Source organism: Scyliorhinus torazame, chromosome 24 (genome assembly GCF_047496885.1).
Source record: "Scyliorhinus torazame isolate Kashiwa2021f chromosome 24, sScyTor2.1, whole genome shotgun sequence".
Classification (NCBI taxonomy): Eukaryota; Metazoa; Chordata; class Chondrichthyes; order Carcharhiniformes; family Scyliorhinidae; genus Scyliorhinus; species Scyliorhinus torazame.
The window spans coordinates 19,967,925-19,990,796 of record NC_092730.1 but is presented as its reverse complement, the minus strand read 5'-3'; the positions used below and the strand labels follow the sequence as shown (position 1 = coordinate 19,990,796).

General features: G+C 56.2%; 1 protein-coding gene across 1 annotated transcript in view; it reads right to left on the bottom strand.

Annotated features, from left to right (window-relative positions):
* Nucleotides 1-22,872, bottom strand: part of LOC140400210 (neurexin-2-like) — a 2,085,493-nt gene that overhangs the window by 249,856 nt on the left and 1,812,765 nt on the right. Inside the window, exon 8 of the mRNA XM_072489678.1 lies at nt 15,315-15,486. Within this exon, the coding sequence (XP_072345779.1) occupies nt 15,315-15,486 (172 nt within the window). The remainder of the gene's footprint in view (nt 1-15,314; nt 15,487-22,872) is intronic.

The window sequence follows — 22,872 nt, the reverse complement described above, 5'->3', positions numbered from 1 at the left end:
TCCTCCACCCCGTTTCGCTTCGCTCGGCGGCAGGCTGTGGTGTCTCCTGCTCGCTTGTCATCCGTCCTCGGCTCCCCCTTGGCGAGACGCATTCTTGAAGAAATTCGACCGGCTTGTCAGGCCGATTCGGGGGGAGAGGGGGCGGGGGGGGGCAACTAAGCGTTTCCCCTACGCACGGGAATGGGGGGATTTTTACGTCTCTCCGAGGGTAGGCCGAGTTTGGAATTCCCCACGCCAGAAGGCGACGTAGGGCGAGTGAGGGGGTCTGGGTGGGGGGGGCTGTCACCGGGTATCTGTGATGAGGAGGGGCAGTACGGCGGCGCAGTGGTTAGCACAGCTGCCTCACGGCGCCGAGGTCCCAGGTTCGGTCCCGGCTCTGGGTCACTTGTCCGTGTGGGGTTTGCACATTCTCCCCCGTGTCTGCGTGGGTTTCGCCCCCACAACCCAAGGTTGTGCAGGGTTAGGTGGATTGGCCACGCTAAATTGCCCCTTAATTGGAAAAAAATGAATTGGGTACGCTAAATTTTTTAAAAAATTCTTGAGGAGGAGGCAGACTCATTTTGGTTGGGCGAGGGAGTCTGAGGTTATCGGTGGGGAACGCGGGCTGGATTCTCCAATTCTGCGGCCAAGTCCCGACGCCGGAGTGGGAATTGTGCCGTTTTACGAAGCAAATATCGGCGCCGAACCCTCACTGATCACGGGACCAGTGAGGGGCTCGAGGTGGCGCCGAGTAAAAGCCCCCGGCTCCCGCGGCCGCCACGCCGGGCTCCTGACCGCTCAGACCACACGTCAACCGCGCGGTCACGAGCTCGGCCCATCGGGGGCGGAGCATCGGGGGAGGGCCTTCCGATGACGCGCCAACGGCATTCCAACGCCGCGTGACGCGACGCCGCCGTTTCGGAGGGGGCCGGAGACTGGAAAACCGGCGTCAAACCGGCATTGGACGTCGGAAGGGATTCTCGCCCGATCGCCGATTACGATATCGGCGTCGGACAACGGAAAATCCCGCCCGTGGAACTCGAATCGCAAACAGATCAGCTGCGATCTCCTCCAATGGCGGAGCGGGCTCGAGGGGACGAATGGCCTGTTCCTCTCTTCGAGCACGTGACCATGAATCTGAATATCATGTGGCGGGCAGACATGATTAGGGTCCGGGACAGACGACGGATGTTATGGGTCCGGACCTAAACCCCAATTTTGGTTAAACTCCCGGACTAGAACGCAACTATTTACATTTGTTAAAGCTGTGGGGTAGAGTTACTGAATTCCAGTAAACAGCTCTTACGCAAAAGCAAACTTTTATTTGAACACAGAATTAAGCACATTCTCAACAAAATAAATAACTTTACAATTAACAGTTAGAACATCTTAACTTGCTTCCTGAAATCTGCCTCTACATTCCAATGAAGCAAACCCATATATTTCAAATTCCACATAAGTATAAAGTTAACTTTTTAAGGTTTTACTTGCTTATCTTGGTGCAGAGACTTTGAAGGAAGAAACCTTTTCTGCCCAGCTTCGAGGCCTGGACGCAACTGCCTTTTCGGATAAACCTGGCCCCTCTCATTAGCTATTTTGTTACACTCAAAGCACACAGCATTCTTTTGCCTCCTGATACAGGGTCTGTGCCTTGACTGATTTAGCCAGGACCGAACACACTGCCTCACTTTTTATCACAGCTCTAGTAGTCAGACTCTCTGATGGCTTTGAACCCAGCTTTGAATAACATCACTGCAAATCGAACAAACTATAAAATACGGCAATTTCTTAGGTTCACCACAGTGGTATTGTCGCTGAACTAGTGAACCCGAGGTTAGTATTCCGGGGGAACACGGGTTCATATCCCACCCCAGCAACTGGTGGAGTTTAAATTCAATTAATAAACTCCGGAATTATAAAGCTCAGTCTCAGTAACGGCGACCGTGACAACGATCACGAATAGTCTTAAAAAAAAAAAACCCTTCTGGTTCACCCCCAATAGGGAAAGGGGGTAATCTTCCGTCCTTACCCCGGTCTGGCCTACACGTGACTCCAGACCCTCCACCCCCCCCCCCCCAACACGCACAGCAAAGTGGTCGACTCTTAACCGCCCCCCTCGGAAACGGCCCGAGCGAAACCCTTGAGTTTGAGGGGCAATTCCGTGATGGGCAAGGAATGCTGGGCCCGGCCCAGGGACGCCCCACACTTCCCCACCCCCGTGGGAGAAGGAAGAGGAAAAGGTGGCACCCTTCAATTTATAAAGCCCATCGATCGGCCAACGTGACAGAGAATGGAGCGCTGGTGACCTGGGTTACGGTCACACTCGGGTGCCTGTGGAACCTCGTTGTGCGCAAATTGGCGCCTGCCTTTCCTGCAGTCAAACAGCAGCGACCGCACTTCAGCAGAAGTATCCCGCTGGAGGGGGGGGGGGGGGGGGGCGGGGAAAGCACCTTGGAACGTCCTGGGCGTGGTGGGAGGCGCCAGAGGAGTGGCAAAGCTTTAACTGCACAAATAGGCCCCCCCCCATACTCCCCTCCCCACCCCCCCCCCCCCCCCCACATCCCAGGTGGAGCTGGTCGCTCCGGGCGCTGTGATCGACACCCTCCCTCGGCCGCAGGTCAGCCGGCTTTCCTCTATCCCCCCATCACCCTCCACTCTCCCCCCCTCCCCCCCCCCCCCCCCCCGCCTCCTCCTGCCACCCCGGCTTGCCGCGCGTCCTCACGGAACTGTCAAACCGACGGGAGCAACCGACAGCATCCCGGAGCTTCCCAAGACTTTACCCCGGGCTTGGGTTCAATCAGGGAGGCCCTTTGAGCCAAGGTGGGCTGTCATTTAGTGGTTTTAATTGCGCTTTGTGCAAACAAGCACCGCAGAAGCCCAGGCAGCAATCAGAGCGAATGGTCGGGTCGCCGATCGCCCGTGCCTGGTCAGCCCACACTGGCAAACCTGAGCCTGAAGGTTAACGTGACTGTCCAAGCGGGAGTTGATGAAGGCATCACTCTGTATCTAACCGCGTGCTGTACCTGTCCTGGGAGTGTTGATGGGGACAGTGTAGAGGGAGCTTTACTCTGTATCTAACCCCGTGCTGTACCTGTCCTGGGAGTGTTTGATGGGGACAGTGTAGAGGGAGCTTTACTCTGTATCTAACCGCGTGCTGTACCTGTCCTGGGAGTGTTTGATGGCGACAGTGTAGAGGGAGCTTTACTCTGTATCTAACCCCGTGCTGTACCTGTCCTGGGAGTGTTTGATGGGGACAGTGTAGAGGGAGCTTTACTCTGTATCTAACCCCGTGCTGTACCTGTCCTGGGAGTGTTTGATGGGGACAGTGTAGAGGGAGCTTTACTCTGTATCTAACCCCGTGCTGTACCTGTCCTGGGAGTGTTTGATGGGGACAGTGTAGAGGGAGTTTTACTCTGTATCTAACCCGTGCTGTACCTGTCCTGGGAGTGTTTGATGGGGACAGTGCAGGGGGAGCTTTACTCTGTATCTAACCCCGTGCTGTCCCTGTCCTGGGAGTGTTTGATGGGACAGTGTAGACGGAGCTTTACTCTGTATCTAACCCCGTGCTGTACCTGTCCTGGGAGTGTTTGATGGGGACAGTGTAGAGGGACCTTTACTCTGTACCTAACCCCGTGCTGTACCTGTCCTGGGAGTGTTTGATGGGGACAGTGTAGAGGGAGCTTTACTCTGTATCTAACCCCGTGCTGTACCTGTCCTGGGAGTGTTTGATGGGGACAGTGTAGAGGGAGCTTTACTCTGTATCTAACCCCGTGCTGTACCTGTCCTGGGAGTGTTTGATGGGGACAGTGTAGAGGGAGTTTTACTCTGTATCTAACCCGTGCTGTACCTGTCCTGGGAGTGTTTGATGGGGACAGTGCAGGGGGAGCTTTACTCTGTATCTAACCCCGTGCTGTCCCTGTCCTGGGAGTGTTTGATGGGACAGTGTAGACGGAGCTTTACTCTGTATCTAACCCCGTGCTGTACCTGTCCTGGGAGTGTTCGATGGGGACAGTGTAGAGGGAGCTTTACTCTGTATCTAACCGCGTGCTGTACCTGTCCTGGGAGTGTTTGATGGAGACAGTGTAGAGGGGGCTTTACTCTGTATCTAACCCCGTGCTGTACCTGTCCTGGGAGTGTTTGATGGCGACAGTGTAGAGGGAGCTTTACTCTGTATCGAACCCCGTGCTGTACCTGTCCTGGGAGTGTTTGATGGGGACAGTGTAGAGGGAGCTTTACTCTGTATCGAACCCCGTGCTGTACCTGTCCTGGGAGTGTTTGATGGGGACAGTGTAGAGGGAGCTTTACTCTGTATCTAACCGCGTGCTGTACCTGTCCTGGGAGTGTTTGATGGCGACAGTGTAGAGGGAGCTTTACTCTGTATCTAACCCCGTGCTGTACCTGTCCTGGGAGTGTTTGATGGGGACAGTGTAGAGGGAGCTTTACTCTGTATCTAACTCCATGCTGTACCTGTCCTGGGAGTGTTTGATGGGGACAGTGTAGAGGGAGCTTTACTCTGTATCGAACCCCGTGCTGTACCTGTCCTGGGAGTGTTTGATGGGGACAGTGTAGAGGGAGCTTTACTCTGTATCTAACCCCGTGCTGTACCTGTCCTGGGAGTGTTTGTTGGGGACAGTGCAGAGGGAGCTTTACTCTGTATCTAACCGCGTGCTGTACCTGTCCTGGGAGTGTTTGATGGGGACAGTGTAGAGGGGGTTTTACTCTGTATCTAACCCCGTGCTGTACCTGTCCTGGGAGTGTTTGATGGGGACAGTGTAGAGGGAGCTTCACTCTTTATCTAACCCCGTGCTGTACCTGTCCTGGGAGTGTTTGATGGGGACAGTGTAGAGGGAGCTTTACTCTGTATCTAACCCCGTGCTGTACCTGTCCTGGGAGTGTTTGATGGGGACAGTGTAGAGGGAGCTTTACTCTGTATCTAACCCCGTGCTGTACCTGTCCTGGGAGTGTTTGTTGGGGACAGTGCAGAGGGAGCTTTACTCTGTATCTAACCCCGTGCTGTACCTGTCCTGGGAGTGTTTGATGGGGACAGTGTATAGGGAGCTTTGCTCTGTATCTAACCCCGTACTGTATCTGTCTTGGGAGTGTTTGATGGGGGCAGTGTAGAGGAAGCGTTACTCAGTATCTAACCCCGTGCTGTACCTGTCCTGGGAGTGTTTGATGGGGACAGTGTAGAGGGAGCTTTACTCTGTATCGAACCCCGTGCTGTACCTGTCCTGGGAGTGTTTGATGGGGACAGTGTAGAGGGAGCTTTACTCTGTATCGAACCCCGTGCTGTACCTGTCCTGGGAGTGTTTGATGGGGACAGTGTAGAGGGAGCTTTACTCTGTATCTAACCCCGTGCTGTACCTGTCCTGGGAGTGTTTGATGGCGACAGTGTAGAGGGAGCTTTACTCTGTATCTAACCCCGTGCTGTACCTGTCCTGGGAGTGTTTGATGGGGACAGTGTAGAGGGAGCTTTACTCTGTATCTAACTCCATGCTGTACCTGTCCTGGGAGTGTTTGATGGGGACAGTGTAGAGGGAGCTTTACTCTGTATCGAACCCCGTGCTGTACCTGTCCTGGGAGTGTTTGATGGGGACAGTGTAGAGGGGGTTTTACTCTGTATCTAACCCCGTGCTGTACCTGTCCTGGGAGTGTTTGTTGGGGACAGTGCAGAGGGAGCTTTACTCTGTATCTAACCGCGTGCTGTACCTGTCCTGGGAGTGTTTGATGGGGACAGTGTAGAGGGGGTTTTACTCTGTATCTAACCCCGTGCTGTACCTGTCCTGGGAGTGTTTGATGGGGACAGTGTAGAGGGAGCTTCACTCTGTATCTAACCCCGTGCTGTACCTGTCCTGGGAGTGTTTGATGGGGACAGTGTAGAGGGAGCTTTACTCTGTATCTAACCCCGTGCTGTACCTGTCCTGGGAGTGTTTGATGGGGACAGTGTAGAGGGAGCTTTACTCTGTATCTAACCCCGTGCTGTACCTGTCCTGGGAGTGTTTGTTGGGGACAGTGCAGAGGGAGCGTTACTCAGTATCTAACCCCGTGCTGTACCTGTCCTGGGAGTGTTTGATGGGGACAGTGTAGAGGGAGCTTTACTCTGTATCTAACCCCGTGTTGTACCTGTCCTGGGAGTTTTTATGGGGACAGTGTAGAGGGAGCTTTACTCTGTATCTAACCCCGTGCTGTACCTGTCCTGGGAGTGCTTGATGGGGACAGTGTAGAGAGAGCTTTACTCTGTATCTAACCCCGTGCTGTACCTGTCCTGGGAGTGTTTGATGGGGACAGTGTAGAGGGAGCTTTACTCTGTATCTAACCCCGTGCTGTACCTGTCCTGGGAGTGTTTGATGGGGACAGTGTAGAGGGAGCTTTACTCTGTATCTAACCCCGTGCTGTACCTGTCCTGGGAGTGTTTGATGGGAACAGTGTAGAGGGAGCTTTACTCTGTATCTAACCCCGTGCTGTACCTGTCCTGGGAGTGTTTGATGGGGACAGTGTAGAGGGAGCTTAACTCTGTATCTAACCCCGTGCTGTATCTGTTCTGGGAGTGTTTGATGGGGACAGTGTAGAGGGAGCTTTACTCTGTATCTAACTCCGTGCTGTACCTGTCCTGGGAGTGTTTGATGGGAACAGTGTAGAGGGAGCTTTACTCTGTATCTAACCCCGTGCTGTACCTGTCCTGGGAGTGCTTGATGGGGACAGTAAGGTGCTGTTTTGCAGAGTCGGGGGCGGAGGGGCAGTGTGGGGCACTGGGCAGGGAGAAGGTCATCATTCAGATCGTTGTGCTCAGGAGCTTCGAGGTTGCCCTCCACATGCAGGGCCGGGGCGTCCCCACGCATCCCCCCCACCGCCAACCCCCCCGCCTTGACCCCGGAGCGACAATTAAAGCCCCGCTCGCAACAAAGCTTCCCCGCCAGACCCCGGCAAACGCTGGCTCATCTGCGATGCCTGTCATTCCCGATTAAATCCGGTAGCCTTTATTCCTGCTGCGGGAGGCATGTTGAGTGAAGTGGGATCGACCTCCTGTCGAAACGGCCGCTCCGTCAAGTGGAAACATCGAAATTAATATCAATTATAAAAGGCAGTGAAATGTGTTTCGCTGGCCTCAGTCAGGGGCCTGCCAGTAACCTCAGAGGAAAAAAAGTTCCGAAAATCTTCCATTACGGAAGGTTCCAGCAACGTTCATAAACTGACTTGAACCTTCCCTTTATCTATTGGTGGCTGAATCTAAAGATCGGAGGAACAGTACTGATCCTCTGACAGTGCAGCACTCCCTCAGTACTGACCCTCTGACAGTGCAGCACTCCCTCAGTACTGATCCTCTGACAGTGCAGCACTCCCTCAGTACTGACCCTCTGACAGTGCAGCACTCCCTCAGTACTGACCCTCTGACAGTGCGGCACTCTCTCAGTACTGACCCTCTGACAGTGCAGCATTCCCTCAGTACTGACCCTCTGACAGTGCAGAACTCCCTCAGTACTGACCCTCTGACAGTGCGGCACTCCCTCAGTACTGGCCCTCTGACAGTGCAGAACTCCCTCAGTACTGACTCTCTGACAGTGCAGCACTCCCTCAGTACTGACCCTCTGACAGTGCAGAACTCCCTCAGTACTGACCCTCCGACAGTGCAGAACTCCCTCAGTACTGACCCTCTGACAGTGCAGCACTCTCTCAGTACTGACCCTCTGACAGTGCGGCACTCCCTCAGTACTGACCCTCTGACAGTGCAGCACTCCCTCAGTACTGACCCTCTGACAGTGCAGCACTCCCTCAGTACTGACTCTCTGACAGTGCAGCACTCCCTCAGTACTGACCCTCTGACAGTGCAGCACTCCCTCAGTACTGACCCTCTGACAGGACGGCACTCCCTCAGTACTGACCCTCTGACAGTGCAGCACTCCCTCAGTACTGACTCTCTGACAGCGCAGCACTCCCTCAGTACTGACTCTCTGACAGCGCAGCACTCCCTCAGTACTGACTCTCTGACAGTGCGGCACTCCCTCAGTACTGACCCTCTGACAGTGCGGTACTCCCTCAGTACTGACCCTCTGACAGTGCGGCACTCCCTCAGTACTGACCCTCTGACAGTGCGGCGCTCCCTCAGTACTGACCCTCTGACAGTGCAGCACTCCCTCAGTAATGACCCTCTGACAGTGCGGCACTCCCTCAGTACTGTCCCGCTGACAGTGCAGCACTCCCTCAGTACTGACCCTCTGACAGTGCAGCACTCCCTCAGTACTGACCCTCTGACAGTGCAGCACTCCCTCAGTACTGACCCTGTGACAGTGCGGCACTCCCTCAGTACTGACCCTCTGACAGTGCAGCACTCCCTCAGTACTGACCCTCTGACAGTGCGGCACTCCCTCAGTACTGACCCTCTGACAGTGCGGTACTCCCTCAGTACTGACCCTCTGACAGTGCGGCACTCCCTCAGTACTGACCCTCTGACAGTGCGGCACTCACTCAGTACTGACCCTCTGACAGTGCAGCACTCCCGCAGTACTGACCCTCTGACAGTGCGGCACTCCCTCAGTACTGACCCTCTGACAGTGCAGCACTCCCTCAGTACTGACCCTCTGACAGTGCGGCGCTCCCTCAGTACTGACCCTCTGACAGTGCGGCACTCCCTCAGTACTGACCCTCTGACAGTGCGGCACTCACTCAGTACTGACCCTCTGACAGTGCAGCGCTCCCTCAGTACTGACCCTCTGACAGTGCGGCACTCCCTCAGTACTGACCCTCTGACAGTGCAGCACTCCCTCAGTACTGACCCTCTGACAGTGCGGCACTCCCTCAGTACTGTCCCGCTGACAGTGCAGCACTCCCTCAGTACTGACCCTCTGACAGTGCGGCGCTCCCTCAGTCCTGAACCTCTGACAGTGCAGCACTCCCTCAGTCCTGACCCTCTGACAGTGCAGCACTCCCTCAGTACTGACCCTCTGACAGTGCAGCACTCCCTCAGTACTGACCCTGTGACAGTTCGGCACTCCCTCAGTACTGACCCTCTGACAGTGCAGCACTCCCTCAGTACTGACCCTCTGACAGTGCGGCACTCCCTCAGTACTGACCCTCTGACAGTACGGTACTCCCTCAGTACTGACCCTCTGACAGTGCGGCACTCCCTCAGTACTGACCCTCTGGCAGTGCAGCACTCCCTCAGTACTGACCCTCTGACAGTGCAGCACTCCCTCAGTACTGACCCTCTGACAGTGCAGCACTCCCTCAGTACTGACCCTGTGACAGTGCGGCACTCCCTCAGTACTGACCCTCTGACAGTGCGGCACTCCCTCAGCACTGACCCTCTGACAGTGCAGAACTCCCTCAGTACTGACCCTCCGACAGTGCAGCACTCCCTCAGTACTGACCCTCTGACAGTGCAGCACTCCCTCAGTACTGACCCTCCGACAGTCCAGCACTCCCTCAGTACTGACCCTCTGACTGTGCAGCACTCCCTCAGTACTGACCCTCTGACAGTGTAGCGCTCCCTCAGTACTGACCCTCTGACAGTGCGGCACTCCCTCAGTACTGACCCTCTGACAGTGCAGCACTCCCTCAGTACTGACTCTCTGACAGTGCAGCACTCCCTCAGTACTGACCCTCTGACAGTGCAGCACTCCCTCAGTACTGACCCTCTGACAGGACGGCACTCCCTCAGTACTGACCCTCTGACAGTGCAGCACTCCCTCAGTACTGACTCTCTGACAGCGCAGCACTCCCTCAGTACTGACTCTCTGACAGTGCGGCACTCCCTCAGTACTGACCCTCTGACAGTGCGGTACTCCCTCAGTACTGACCCTCTGACAGTGCGGCACTCCCTCAGTACTGACCCTCTGACAGTGCGGCGCTCCCTCAGTACTGACCCTCTGACAGTGCAGCACTCCCTCAGTAATGACCCTCTGACAGTGCGGCACTCCCTCAGTACTGTCCCGCTGACAGTGCAGCACTCCCTCAGTACTGACCCTCTGACAGTGCGGCGCTCCCTCAGTACTGAACCTCTGACAGTGCAGCACTCCCTCAGTACTGACCCTCTGACAGTGCAGCACTCCCTCAGTACTGACCCTCTGACAGTGCAGCACTCCCTCAGTACTGACCCTGTGACAGTGCGGCACTCCCTCAGTACTGACCCTCTGACAGTGCAGCACTCCCTCAGTACTGACCCTCTGACAGTGCGGCACTCCCTCAGTACTGACCCTCTGACAGTGCGGTACTCCCTCAGTACTGACCCTCTGACAGTGCGGCACTCCCTCAGTACTGACCCTCTGACAGTGCGGCACTCACTCAGTACTGACCCTCTGACAGTGCAGCACTCCCGCAGTACTGACCCTCTGACAGTGCGGCACTCCCTCAGTACTGACCCTCTGACAGTGCAGCACTCCCTCAGTACTGACCCTCTGACAGTGCGGCGCTCCCTCAGTACTGACCCTCTGACAGTGCGGCACTCCCTCAGTACTGACCCTCTGACAGTGCGGCACTCACTCAGTACTGACCCTCTGACAGTGCAGCGCTCCCTCAGTACTGACCCTCTGACAGTGCGGCACTCCCTCAGTACTGACCCTCTGACAGTGCAGCACTCCCTCAGTACTGACCCTCTGACAGTGCGGCACTCCCTCAGTACTGTCCCGCTGACAGTGCAGCACTCCCTCAGTACTGACCCTCTGACAGTGCGGCGCTCCCTCAGTACTGAACCTCTGACAGTGCAGCACTCCCTCAGTCCTGACCCTCTGACAGTGCAGCACTCCCTCAGTACTGACCCTCTGACAGTGCAGCACTCCCTCAGTACTGACCCTGTGACAGTTCGGCACTCCCTCAGTACTGACCCTCTGACAGTGCAGCACTCCCTCAGTACTGACCCTCTGACAGTGCGGCACTCCCTCAGTACTGACCCTCTGACAGTGCGGTACTCCCTCAGTACTGACCCTCTGACAGTGCGGCACTCCCTCAGCACTGACCCTCTGACAGTGCGGCACCCCCTCAGTACTGACCCTCTGACAGTGCGGCACTCCCTCAGTACTGACCCTCTGACAGTGCAGCACTCCCTCAGTACTGACCCTCTGACAGTGCGGCACTCCCTCAGTACTGACCCTCCGACAGTGCGGCACTCCCTCAGTACTGACTCTCTGACAGTGCGGCACTCCCTCAGCACTGACCCTCTGACAGTGCAGCACTCCCTCAGTACTGACTCTCTGACAGTGCAGCACTCCCTCAGTACTGACCCTCTGACAGTGCGGCACTCCCTCAGTACTGACCCTCTGACAGTGCGGCACTCCCTCAGTACTGACCCTCTGACAGTGCAGCACTCCCTCAGTACTGACCCTCTGACAGTGCGGCACTCCCTCAGTACTGACCCTCCGACAGTGCGGCACTCCCTCAGTACTGACTCTCTGACAGTGCGGCACTCCCTCAGCACTGACCCTCTGACAGTGCAGCACTCCCTCAGTACTGACTCTCTGACAGTGCAGCACTCCCTCAGTACTGACCCTCTGACAGTGCGGCACTCCCTCAGTACTGACCCTCTGACAGTGCGGCACTCCCTCAGTACTGACCCTCTGACAGTGCAGCACTCCCTCAGTACTGACCCTCTGACAGTGCAGCACTCCCTCAGTACTGACCCTCTGACAGTGCAGCACTCCCTCAGTACTGACCCTCTGACAGTGCGGCACTCCCTCAATACTGACCCTCTGACAGTGCAGCACTCCCTCAGTACTGACCCTCTGACAGTGCAGCACTCCCTCAGTACTGACCCTCTGACAGTGCGGCACTCCCTCAGTACTGACCCTCTGACAGTGCGGCACTCCCTCAGTACTGACCCTCTGACAGTGAGGCACTGATTTAGGCCATGATATTGAGGCTGCGCGCGTATGGATAAAACTTTCCGGATGTTTAAGCTCAGGATTCCCGTGACATCACTGGCAGGGTGATGTCATCGGCACCATGTGGACACGTCGCGGGACTGCCCGCTCCCGGCGCCAATCCCGCCCGACGGCAATGGGAGCGCTGCTGGGATTACTCGGTCAAGGGGTCAGATGGTGGCCGGGGTTTGATTCTGGGATTCCGCACCCCGTTCCCGTGAGGGGGGGAGGCAGGTTCTGATTTTCGCCCGCTCCGCGTAAATCTGAGAGCGGCTAACGGCCGCCTCGCCAGCACCCTGCCCTCCAAGTCGTGCTACCTCCATCGCTGGGTCAGCCACATCGTGGCCCTCCAAGATTTCCGCGGCCGTAAGTGACACGCGCCACCCCGGTGCTCGTGCTGAACCTTTCGAACGATAAGCTCAAAGCCTGTTGTCCGCGCGCAACACCCCCACCCCCACATCCACCTCGCGCCACTCCACCCACCATCGTCAGAGCCGTACATGCCCCCATGCCAATCTGTGCCCCCAGCCAACCCCCCACAGCCCCTCTTGCTAAACTGTGGCCCTTCCATCCCTATTTTCCCCACTCTCCCCCAGCCAGAGAGGTCGGCCCGCCGATCAGTGGGCCCCGGTCGCGGGCCACGCCGCACCGGAGGCCCCGCCCCGGGGTCGGTGCCCCCCACAGGCCGCCACCCGACCCTTCCATGCTGAGGTCCCGCCGGCTGAGAGCAGGTTAGAATGGCGTCGACGGGACTCGGTCGTGGGGATTCTCCGGCCCGGCCCCGAGCTGAAACAATCCCGCCCAGGATGTCTTAAGAAAGCTTTTTTTTAAAAGTAATTCATTCATAACTTTCTATTGGACTGACTTGATTACTACTCCACTCCTGTGTGTTTCACACGATGCCGGTGTCTATGTATTTATATTGTGTACCTTGTGTTGCCCGAAAATGTATTTTATTTTCATATACGAAATGATCTGTCTGAGCTGCGCGCAGAACAATATTTTTCACTGTTCAAAGAACAAAGAACGGGTCGGTACCCATGACAGTAAAACCAATCCAATCCAATCCTGTCAGAAAACACCACTGGTCAAAGTCTCAATCATCCAGAATCTTTCATATATCAATGGCAGAAACTGCAATCATTCGAGATCTCTATCCAATATAAATAAACATTGTGAGATTGCCAGAAGAGTTCAGAGAGCCAACGCTACTCCTGTTCCCTATAGCAGGCTTGAGGGGGGCGAATGGCCCAATTGGACAGACTTTAAAGGTTGAATGGGCCGACATTTGTCCCTGTATAACAGGCTTGAAGGGCTCTATGGCTCACTCTTACAGGCTTGAAGGGCTGAACGGGCCTCCTCCTGTTTCTACAACAGGTTTGAAGGGCTGAATGGGCCTACTCCTGTCCCTATATAACAGGCTTGAAAGGTTAAATGGGCCTCCTCCTGTCATTCTATATCAGGCGGAAGGGCTGAACGGGCCTACTGCTGTCCCTATATAACAGGCCTGAAGGGCTGAAAGGGCCTCCTCCTGATCCTATAACAGGCCTGAATGGCTGAATAGGCCTACTCCTGTCACTATATAAAAGGCCTTAATGGTTGAACGGGCCCACCCCTGTCCATATATAACAGGCCTGAAGGGGCAGAATGTGCCTCCTCCAGTTCCCATACAACATGCTTGAATGGTTGAATGGGCCTCCTCCTGTTCCTATATAACAGGCTTGAATGGTTGAATGGGCCTCCTCGTGTCATTATGTATCAGGCTGTAGGGCTGAACGGGCCTACTGCTGCCCCTATACAACAGGCCTCAAGGGCTGAACCAGCTTCCTCCTGTCCCTGTACAATAGGCCTCAAGGGCTGAACAGGTCTCCTCCTGTCCCCATATAACAGGCTTGAAGGGCTGAATGGGCCTGTTCCTGTCCATATATAACAGGCCTGAACGGGCCTCCTCCTGTTTCTATAACAGGCCTGAAGGACTAAACGGGCCTCCTTTCCCAATATAACAGACCTGAAGGGCTGAATGGGCCTACTCCTGTCCCTACATAACAGGCCTCCTCCTGTCTCTATATAACAGGCCTGAAGGGCTGAACAAGTGTCTGATGACTAAAATCTCGGCCAAAATGGTTGGTTTTAAAGAGTATCTGAAAGGGAGAGAGAGAGACGGAGAGGTTTAGGGAGGGAATTTCAGAGTTTAGGGCCTAGCCCAGGCATGGCCACCAATGGCGGAGCGATTAAAATTGGCAGGGAGAGGCAAATTGGTGGTCGGTGGGGGTGAATCAGAGTTGTCCAGCATCAGGTGTCAAAGGCCCTCTTCTTCGCAGCGCCAAAGCTGTGAGTCAGACCGTCGCGATCGTCGAGGCATGATGGAGCCTGGCGTCGGAGCAGCAACCGTGGATTCCCTCACCCATTCCCACCCCTTCTGAGCCAAAGCCCCCCCCAACTCCCCGCCTCCACCCCCACAAAGTCCCCACCCCCCTCGCCCCGCAACATGCCTCAAAGCCCCGGACTCGATGGAGAGTCCCAGATCTATGAGGGAGGTATTTCAGACACCCCCACCCCCTTCCCGGGGCAACGTGACAACCTCGGCTGCCTCGCTTCTGTTCCCTCAACCTCCTCCCTCCCTCTCCGCCCACCTGATCTCTCTGTGAAGGTCGGCACGGAGACGTTCCCTGAACCTTGACCCTGGACACAGAGGTGCCAAGGCCTCTGTGCGTGACCAATCAGATAGCGAAGTTGGGGGGGGGCGGGGGGGATTGATTCTGGGGTCCGGACAAACCTTCGTCATTCGGTACCCATTACCCGCGTTACCCGGCAGAGTTGGCGAAGAACTCCGGCCTCCTCAATCCCTCCTCAGAGGGCAGACAGCGGAACGTTGCGGCCTACCTGTCAGTTGGAGGACGGCAACCGATAGAAAGAACCGTTACCACAGTCCCCCGCCCCCCCTCCCCCCAACCACCACCACCACCCCCCCAGACACGTACTCCACTCTTGACTCAGTAGAAGAGGGAGAGATGAGGGACCCGATTGGCTGAGAGGGCTTGGAAGTCAGGGGGTCGGGAGGGTAGACGGTCGGAACCTCCGAACGCCTCCCAGGAGGCCTGACGGGCCACCGGGCCCGGCCTACTATACGCCCAATGGGGAAGCGGGGGGGGGGGGCGGGGGGGGGGGGGGGGGGGCGGTCCCCGGGCGAAATCATCAACAGCACAAACCCTCGGTTACGGACTTCAAGTTCCGAGCTGATTCCCGTTCGCCGACCCACCTGGTGTCCAGAACGGCGCATGGCCACCGTCACCGGGTTCCGAAGGGTGCCGTTGCCGTGACAACGGGTTGCCTCCCACTCCGCCTGTGTTTTTTTTTGGTCCGATTCGACCCGGGTCCTGAAGGGGAGCTGGTGGTGATGGTGGGGAGTGGCTTGAGGGAGAGGGAGGGGGTGGGGGGGTTGGTTGCCAGGGAGCCTGGAGGTCAGGGGTCAGGGCGGCGACTTACCCACTGGATAGCGCTCGTTGATTGGCCAGTTGTCCACCTGCAGCGTGGCGTTGCCGCCGCTCCTCGTGAACCGAACCACGTGGTACTTCCCATCGCTCACGACCACGTTGGGCTCCTCGATCACGATGTCATCCGTCCCCACGTTGAATATCACCTGGATTTTCCCTTGTTCCTGGAGAGGGAGGCAGGGGAAGAGAGAGAGAGAGGATCGGTTAGCAAACGAGAGGACAACAAGGCGACAGCAGCGTAAAAGCAAAATGCAGCAGGCGCCGGGAATCCGAGGTAAAGACAGCAGGTGGGGGCAGCCGCTGAGGAGGGAGAAATGTTTTGAATCCCTGTGATTCTGCCTCACGGCCGCAGGGACCCCGGGTTCGATCCCGGCCGCAGGTGACTGTCCGTGTGGAGTTTGCACTTTCTCCCCCCGTGTCTGCGTGGGTTTCCTCCGGGTGCTCCGGTTTCCTCCCACAGTCCAAAGATGTGCAGGTTGGGTGGATTGGCCGTGATAAATTGTCCCTTAGTGTCCAAAGATGTGCAGGTAAGGTGGATTGGCCGTGCTAAATTGTCCCTTAGTGTCCAAAGATGTGCGGGTTAGGTGGATTGGCCGTGCTAAATTGTCCCTTAGTGTCCAAAGATGTGCAGGTTTGGTGGATTGGCCGTGCTAAATTGTCCCTTAGTGTCCAAAGATGTGCAGGTTAGGTGGATTGACCGTGCTAAATTGCCCCTTAGTGTCCAAAGATGTGTAGGTTAGGTGGATTGGCCGTGCTAAATTGCCCCTTAGTGTCCAAAGATGTGCAGGTTAGGTGGATTGGCCGTGCTAAATTGCCCCTTAGTGTCCAAAGATGTGCAGGTTAGGTGGATTGGCCGTGCTAAATTGCCCCTTAGTGTCCAAAGATGTGCAGGTTAGGTGGATTGGCCGTGCTAAATTGCCCCTTAGTGTCCAAAGATGTGCAGGTTAGGTGGATTGGCCGTGTTAAATTGGCCCTTAGTGTCCAAAGATGTGCAGGTTAGGTGGATTGGCCGTGCTAAATTGCCCCTTAGTGTCCAAAGATGTGCGGGTTAGGTGGGGTTACATGGTTATGGGGGTAGGGCAGAGGAGCGGGCCTAGGTTGGATGCCCTTTCGAAGGGGTCGATGGGCCAAATAGCCTCATTCTGCACCGTAGGGTTTAACGCAGTTTGAGAAGGGGTGGGGGAGAATAGAAGGTCAGGAAGAGGGGGGGGGGGGAGATGCCAGGAGACAGAACACAGAACATACAGTGCAGAAGGAGGCCATTCGGTCCGTCGAGTCTGCTCGTTCCCCTTGACTAGGCCGCAGGGCGAACTTGGCCCATCGCCGGCACCCACGGACGTCGAGGTGGGGGGGGGTTTAGCCTGACACAAGGCCCAGCTGGCGAAACCAGCATTCTTTTCCGAAGTCTTAGCATTCCCGGCGCAGACACGGTGCGCCGAAGGGCTTTTCCACGACTCGTTAAAATCACTCAATTCCCCAAGAATCCTTTCAACCGTACGGAACACACAGAAGAAATCATGGGCACTTCCTGAATCTAATACCAAAGGGAACCGTTTCTCGGCTATCCCTTAATGAGATGAGATGCTGAATAATTAGCAGGCATTACACTCTTCCGTCAGCTGCGATTTCTGCGTTTGGGCGGGCGACTGCCTGAATCCTGGGCCTCCGCCGGGACCCCGGGTCAGCACCCCCCCCGCCCCCCCCCCCACCCCCGCACCCCACCACCCAACTCTCCCCCATCGCCAGTGTCCCCCACCTACCTCCCGCAACATAACTCCCTTCCCCCAGCCCCTCGACTTTGAAAACCGGCCGGCGTTTTCCGCCTCGAGCAGTCGGTGACCGGAACGGGCGCGACGACGCACCCCCCAGCCGAACATTCTGCCGGTCGACGTCCGCGACACAGCCGCCCAAAGATCCACATTCAGCTGTCGCTCTGCAATTCCCTCCTTAAACCTCTCTCCCTCTCTCGCTCTGTCTCTCTCGCGCTGTCTCTCTCTGTCTCTCTCTCTCTCTCTGTCTCGCGCTGTCTCTCTCTGTCTCTCGCTGTCTCTCTCTGTCTCTCGCTGTCTCTCTCGCTCTGTCTCTCTCTTATCTCTCGCTCTCTCTGTCTCTCTCTCTCTCTGTCTCGCTCTGTCTCTCGCTGTCTCTCTCTGTCTCTCTCTCTCTGTCTCTCTCTGTCTCGCTCTGTCTCTCGCTGTCTCTCTCTGTCTCTCTCGCTCTGTCTCTCTCTTATCTCTCGCTCTCTCTGTCTCTCTCTCTCTCTGTCTCTCTCTGTCTCTCTCTGTCTCTCTCGCTCTGTCTCTCTCTTATCTCTCGCTCTCTCTGTCTCTGTCTCTCTCTCTCTGTCTCTCTCTTTATCTCTTGCTCTCTCTGCCTCTCTCTTATCTCTCGCTCTCTCTGTCTGTCTCTTATCTCTCGCTCTCTCTGTCTCTCTCTGTCTCTCTCTCTGTCTCTCTCTCTCTCTCTGTCTCTCTCTCTGTCTCTCTCTCTCTCTTTATCTCTAGCTCTCTCTCTCTGTCTCTCTCTTATATCTCTCTCTCTCTCTGTCTCTCTCTGTCTCTCTCTGTCTCTGTCTCTCTCGCTCTGTCTCTCTCTTATCTCTCGCTCTCTCTGTCTCTCTCTGTCTCTCTCTCTCTCTCTCTGTTTCTCTCTTCTCTCTCTCTCTGTCTCTCTCTTATCTCTCTCTCTCTCTGTCTCTCTCGCTCTCTCTTTCTGTCTCTCTCTTATATCTCTCTCTCTCTCTGCCTCTCTCTTTATCTCTCTCTCTCTGTCTCTCTCTCTACCCCCCTCTCTCTGCCTCTCTCTCTCTCCAATAGTTCCAGTACATTAAGGGTGAATATCTGAATGGCTGATTCCAGCCCTGTCGTTTTTACCAGATAATTGAATGTGTTTTGTGTCATGATATTCAAACACACACATCATGATGGACACACTAACAGGCAAATCAGAGTACACAACACCACAACCAATCACAGACAAGAACACCAACCACATAAAAAGCACGAGCACGACACCTGGAGGTCAGTAGGTCTGGGGAGAAGGGAACAAGAAAGAGCTGTTGAAACACCACAAGCAGGGAGCCCCCCACGTGCAGAGTGCAAAGACCAAGTTGTAAATAGTGAGTTTAAATAAAGAAACGTTGTACCATATGCAACTGTGTTGGCTCTTCTGTGTGTCAGAACACCCAACACCACATTTTGTTGGTGACAGACATGGAGGCCATTGGGGCTCAGAGTGCGGTGGGGTGCAGGGCGGGGGTGACAGACGCAACATCGCTGCCCTCGGCAGGCCGGGCAAGACCCTGGAACACTCCCTCCCTAACAGCACGGTGGGTCGCCCGCACCCCACGGGACAGTGGCGGGTACAAGATGGCGGCTGGCCTCCTCGAGGGGGGTGACGAGGGATGGGCGACAAATAACCCCCCCCCCCCACACCTCCCTCAACAAACCAATGTTGAAACTGCTCCTCAAAGGATCAAAAGGGAAGCTTCGAAAGTCCTTGCGCCCAGCGCTGCCATGGAATCTTCCGGAACATGGAGGAGGCCACTCGGCAGATGGTTGCCTGCTCCGTCTCTTCGGAAGAGCTCTCCAATTCGCCCCACTCCTTCCCAAGATGTCAACCCATCTCTCCGAAGAGATCTCTCCCCCCCCCCCACCCCCCTCTTCCAGTCTGTCTCGTTCCAGTCAAACCTGCTTCCGGCCCTTGTCGGGCATCACCATTCCGACCACAACAAATTCTCCTCAAAACCATCCCCCTCCTCGGTGATTTCGAACGCCTCGACTCAATCTCCCTCCTCTACCCCCCCACCACTCCCTCCTCAACCTCCCCCAGCTCCCCAGGAGAACAATCTCAGCTCCTATCCGGTCTCTCCTCACTGACCGAGGTCCCCCGATCCAAATCCGGCCTAGTCGTACCTCCACCACCTCGTTCCCCCAGGCCGGGACTTCCTCCCTGAAGGTGTGAGGGCCGTCCGCGCTCTCCTGCCAAACACGCGCCGCCAGGAGATGGATGAACGGGCCAACGTAAGAAGCCGTGGCCGAGGAGGCCATTCAGCCTATCAGGCCTGTGCAGGATGAGGCCTTACGGCTGTTCGAGCCCACATTCTCCACCCCTCCCCCATCCTGTGACCGCAACCATGCCAACTCGGATTCGCCGCTCTCCGTTTCCCTGGTAACCTGTTCATAACGACGTTCGCTGAGGGGAAAATATTGACCACAGCGTCTCGGAGAGAACTCCTGCCCCCAGACCACTGCTCCTCCTCGAGGGGCCGCGGGATCGGTTACACCCACCCGGGAGGGCAGACGGGGTCTCGGTTTAGGGCGTCATCCTAAAAAAACAGCACCTCTGACAGTGCAGCGCTCCCTCAATACTGACCCTCTGACAGTGCAGCACTCCCTCAGTACTGACCCTCTGAGAGTGCGGCACTCCCTCAGTACTGACCCTCTGACAGTGCAGCACTCCCTCAGTACTGACCCTCTGACAGTGCGGCACTCCCTCAGTACTGACCCTCTAACAGTGCAGCACTCACTCTGTACTGACCCTCTGACAGTGCAGCACTCACTCTGTACTGACCCTCTGACAGTGCAGCGCTCCCTCAGTACTGACCCTCTGACAGTGCAGCACTCACTCTGTACTGACCCTCTGAGAGTGCAGCACTCCCTCAGTACTGACCCTCTGACAGTGCAGCACTCCCTCAGTACTGGCACTCTGACAGTGCAGCACTCCCTCAGCACTGACCCTCTGACAGTGCAGCGCTCCCTCAGTACTGACCCCCTGACAGTGCAGCACTCCCTCAGTACTGACCCTCTGACAGTGCAGCACTCACTCTGTACTGACCCTCTGACAGTGCAGCGCTCCCTCAGTACTGACCCTCTGACAGTACGGCACTCCCTCAGTACTGACCCTCTGACAGTGCAGCACTCACTCTGTACTGACCCTCTGAGAGTGCAGCACTCCCTCAGTATTGACCCTCTGACAGTGCAGCACTCCCTCAGTACTGACCCTCTGACAGTGCAGCACTCACTCTGTACTGACCCTCTGACAGTGCAGCGCTCCCTCAGTACTGACCCTCTGACAGTGCGGCACTCCCTCAGTACTGACCCTCTGACAGTGCGGCACTCCCTCAGTACTGACTCTCTGACAGTGCAGCACTCCCTCAGTACTGACCCTCTGACGGTGCAGCACTCCCTCGGTACTGACCCTCTGACAGTGCAGCACTCCCCCAGTACTGACCCTCTGACAGTGCAGCATTCCCTCAGTACTGACCCTCTGACAGTGCAGCACTCCCTCAGTACTGACCCTCTGACAGTGCGGCACTCCCTCAGTACTGACCCTCTGACAGTGCGGCACTCCCTCGGTACTGACCCTCCGACAGTGGAGCACCCCCTCAGTACTGACCCTCTGACAGTGCAGCACTCCCTCAGTGCTGACCCTCTGACAGTGCAGCGCTCCCTCAGTACTGACCCTCTGACAGTGCAGCACTCCCTCAGTGCTGACCCTCTGACAGTGCAGCACTTCCTCAGTACTGACCCTCTGACAGTGCAGCACTCCCTGAGTATTGACTCTCTGACAGTGCGGCACTCCCACAGTACTGACCCTCTGACAGTGCAGCACTCCCTGAGTATTGACTCTCTGACAGTGCAGCACTCCCTAAGTATTGACCCTCTGACAGTGCAGCACTCCCTCAGTACTGACCCTCTGACAGTGCGGCACTCCCTCAGTACTGACCCTCTGACAGTGCGGCACTCCCTCAGTACTGACCCTCTGACAGTGCAGCGCTCCCTCAGTACTGACCCTCTGGCAGTGCAGCACTCCCTCAGTCCTGACCCTCTGACAGTGCAGCACTCCCTCAGTACTGACCCTCTGACAGTGCAGCACTCCCTCAGAACTGACCCTCTGACAGTGCGGCACTCCCTCAGTACTGACCCTGACAGTGCGGCACTCCCTCAGTACTGACCCTCTCACAGTGTAGCACTCCCTTAGTACTGACCCTCTGACAGTGCGGCGCTCCCTCAGTACTGACCCTCTGACAGTGCAGCTCTCCATCAGTACTGACCCTCTGACAGTGCGGCACTCCCTCAGTACTGACCCTCTGACAGTGCAGCTCTCCATCAGTACTGACCCTCTGACAGTGCGGCACTCCCTCAGTACTGACCTTCTGACAGTGCGGCGCTCCCTCAGTACTGACCCTCTGACAGTGCAGCACTCCCTCAGTACTGACTCTCTGACAGTGCGGCACTCCCTCAGTACTGACCTTCTGACAGTGCGGCACTCCCTCAGAACTGACCCTCTGACAGTGCGGCACTCCCTCAGTACTGACCCTGACAGTGCGGCACTCCCTCAGTACTGACCCTCTCACAGTGTAGCACTCCCTCAGTACTGACCCTCTGACAGTGCAGCACTCCCTTAGTACTGACCCTCTGACAGTGCGGCGCTCCCTCAGTACTGACCCTCTGACAGTGCGGCACTCCCTCAGTACTGACCTTCTGACAGTGCGGCGCTCCCTCAGTACTGACCCTCTGTCAGTGCAGCACTCCCTCAGTACTGACCCTCTGACAGTGCAGCACTCCCTCAGTGCTGACCCTCTGACAGTGCAGCACTCCCTCAGCACTGACCACTGCTCCAGCGCTCGAAAGCCGTCGGGCCATGGCCAGCGAGGGTCCGGCAATATGGCGGAGCCCGACAGGGGCCCAGCGCGGAGGAACATAGGCCTCCCACGGAGTTAGCCCACCCGCCGATCAGCAGGCCCGATCCCGGGCCTGCCCACCGTGGATCCACCCCCCCCCCCCACCAGGACGGCCCCTGCAGACAGACCTCTGAGGTCCCTCCGGGTGGGACCATATGTGACCCAGAGAATCCTGGCCATGGAGAGAGAGAGAACAGAAAGAGAGAGGGAGACAGAAAGAGATTGAGAGAACAGAAAGAGAGAGGGAGAGAGACAGAGATAGAGAGAGACAAAGAGAGAGAGAGAGACAGAAAGAGATTGAGAGAACAGAAAGAGAGAGGGAGAGAGACAGAGATAGAGAGAGACAAAGAGAGAGAGAGAGACAGAAAGAGAGAGGGAGAGAGACAGAGATAGAGAGAGACAAAGAGAGAGAGAGAGACAGAAAGAGAGAGGGAGAGAGACAGAGATAGAGAGAGACAAAGAGAGAGAGAGTGACAGAAAGATAGAGGGAGACAGAAAGAGAGTGAGAGAACAGAAAGAGAGAGGGAGAGAGACAGAGATAGAGAGAGACAAAGAGAGAGAGAGAGACAGAAAGAGAGAGGGAGAGAGACAGAGATAGAGAGAGACAAAGAGAGAGAGAGAGACAGAAAGAGAGAGGGAGACAGAAAGAGATTGAGAGAACAGAAAGAGAGAGGGAGAGAGACAGAGATAGAGAGAGACAAAGAGAGAGAGAGAGACAGAAAGAGGGAGGGAGAGAGACAGAGATAGAGAGAGACAAAGAGAGAGAGAGAGACAGAAAGAGAGAGGGAGAGAGACAGAGATAGAGAGAGACAAAGAGAGAGAGAGAGACAGAAAGAGAGAGGGAGAGAGACAGAGATAGAGAGAG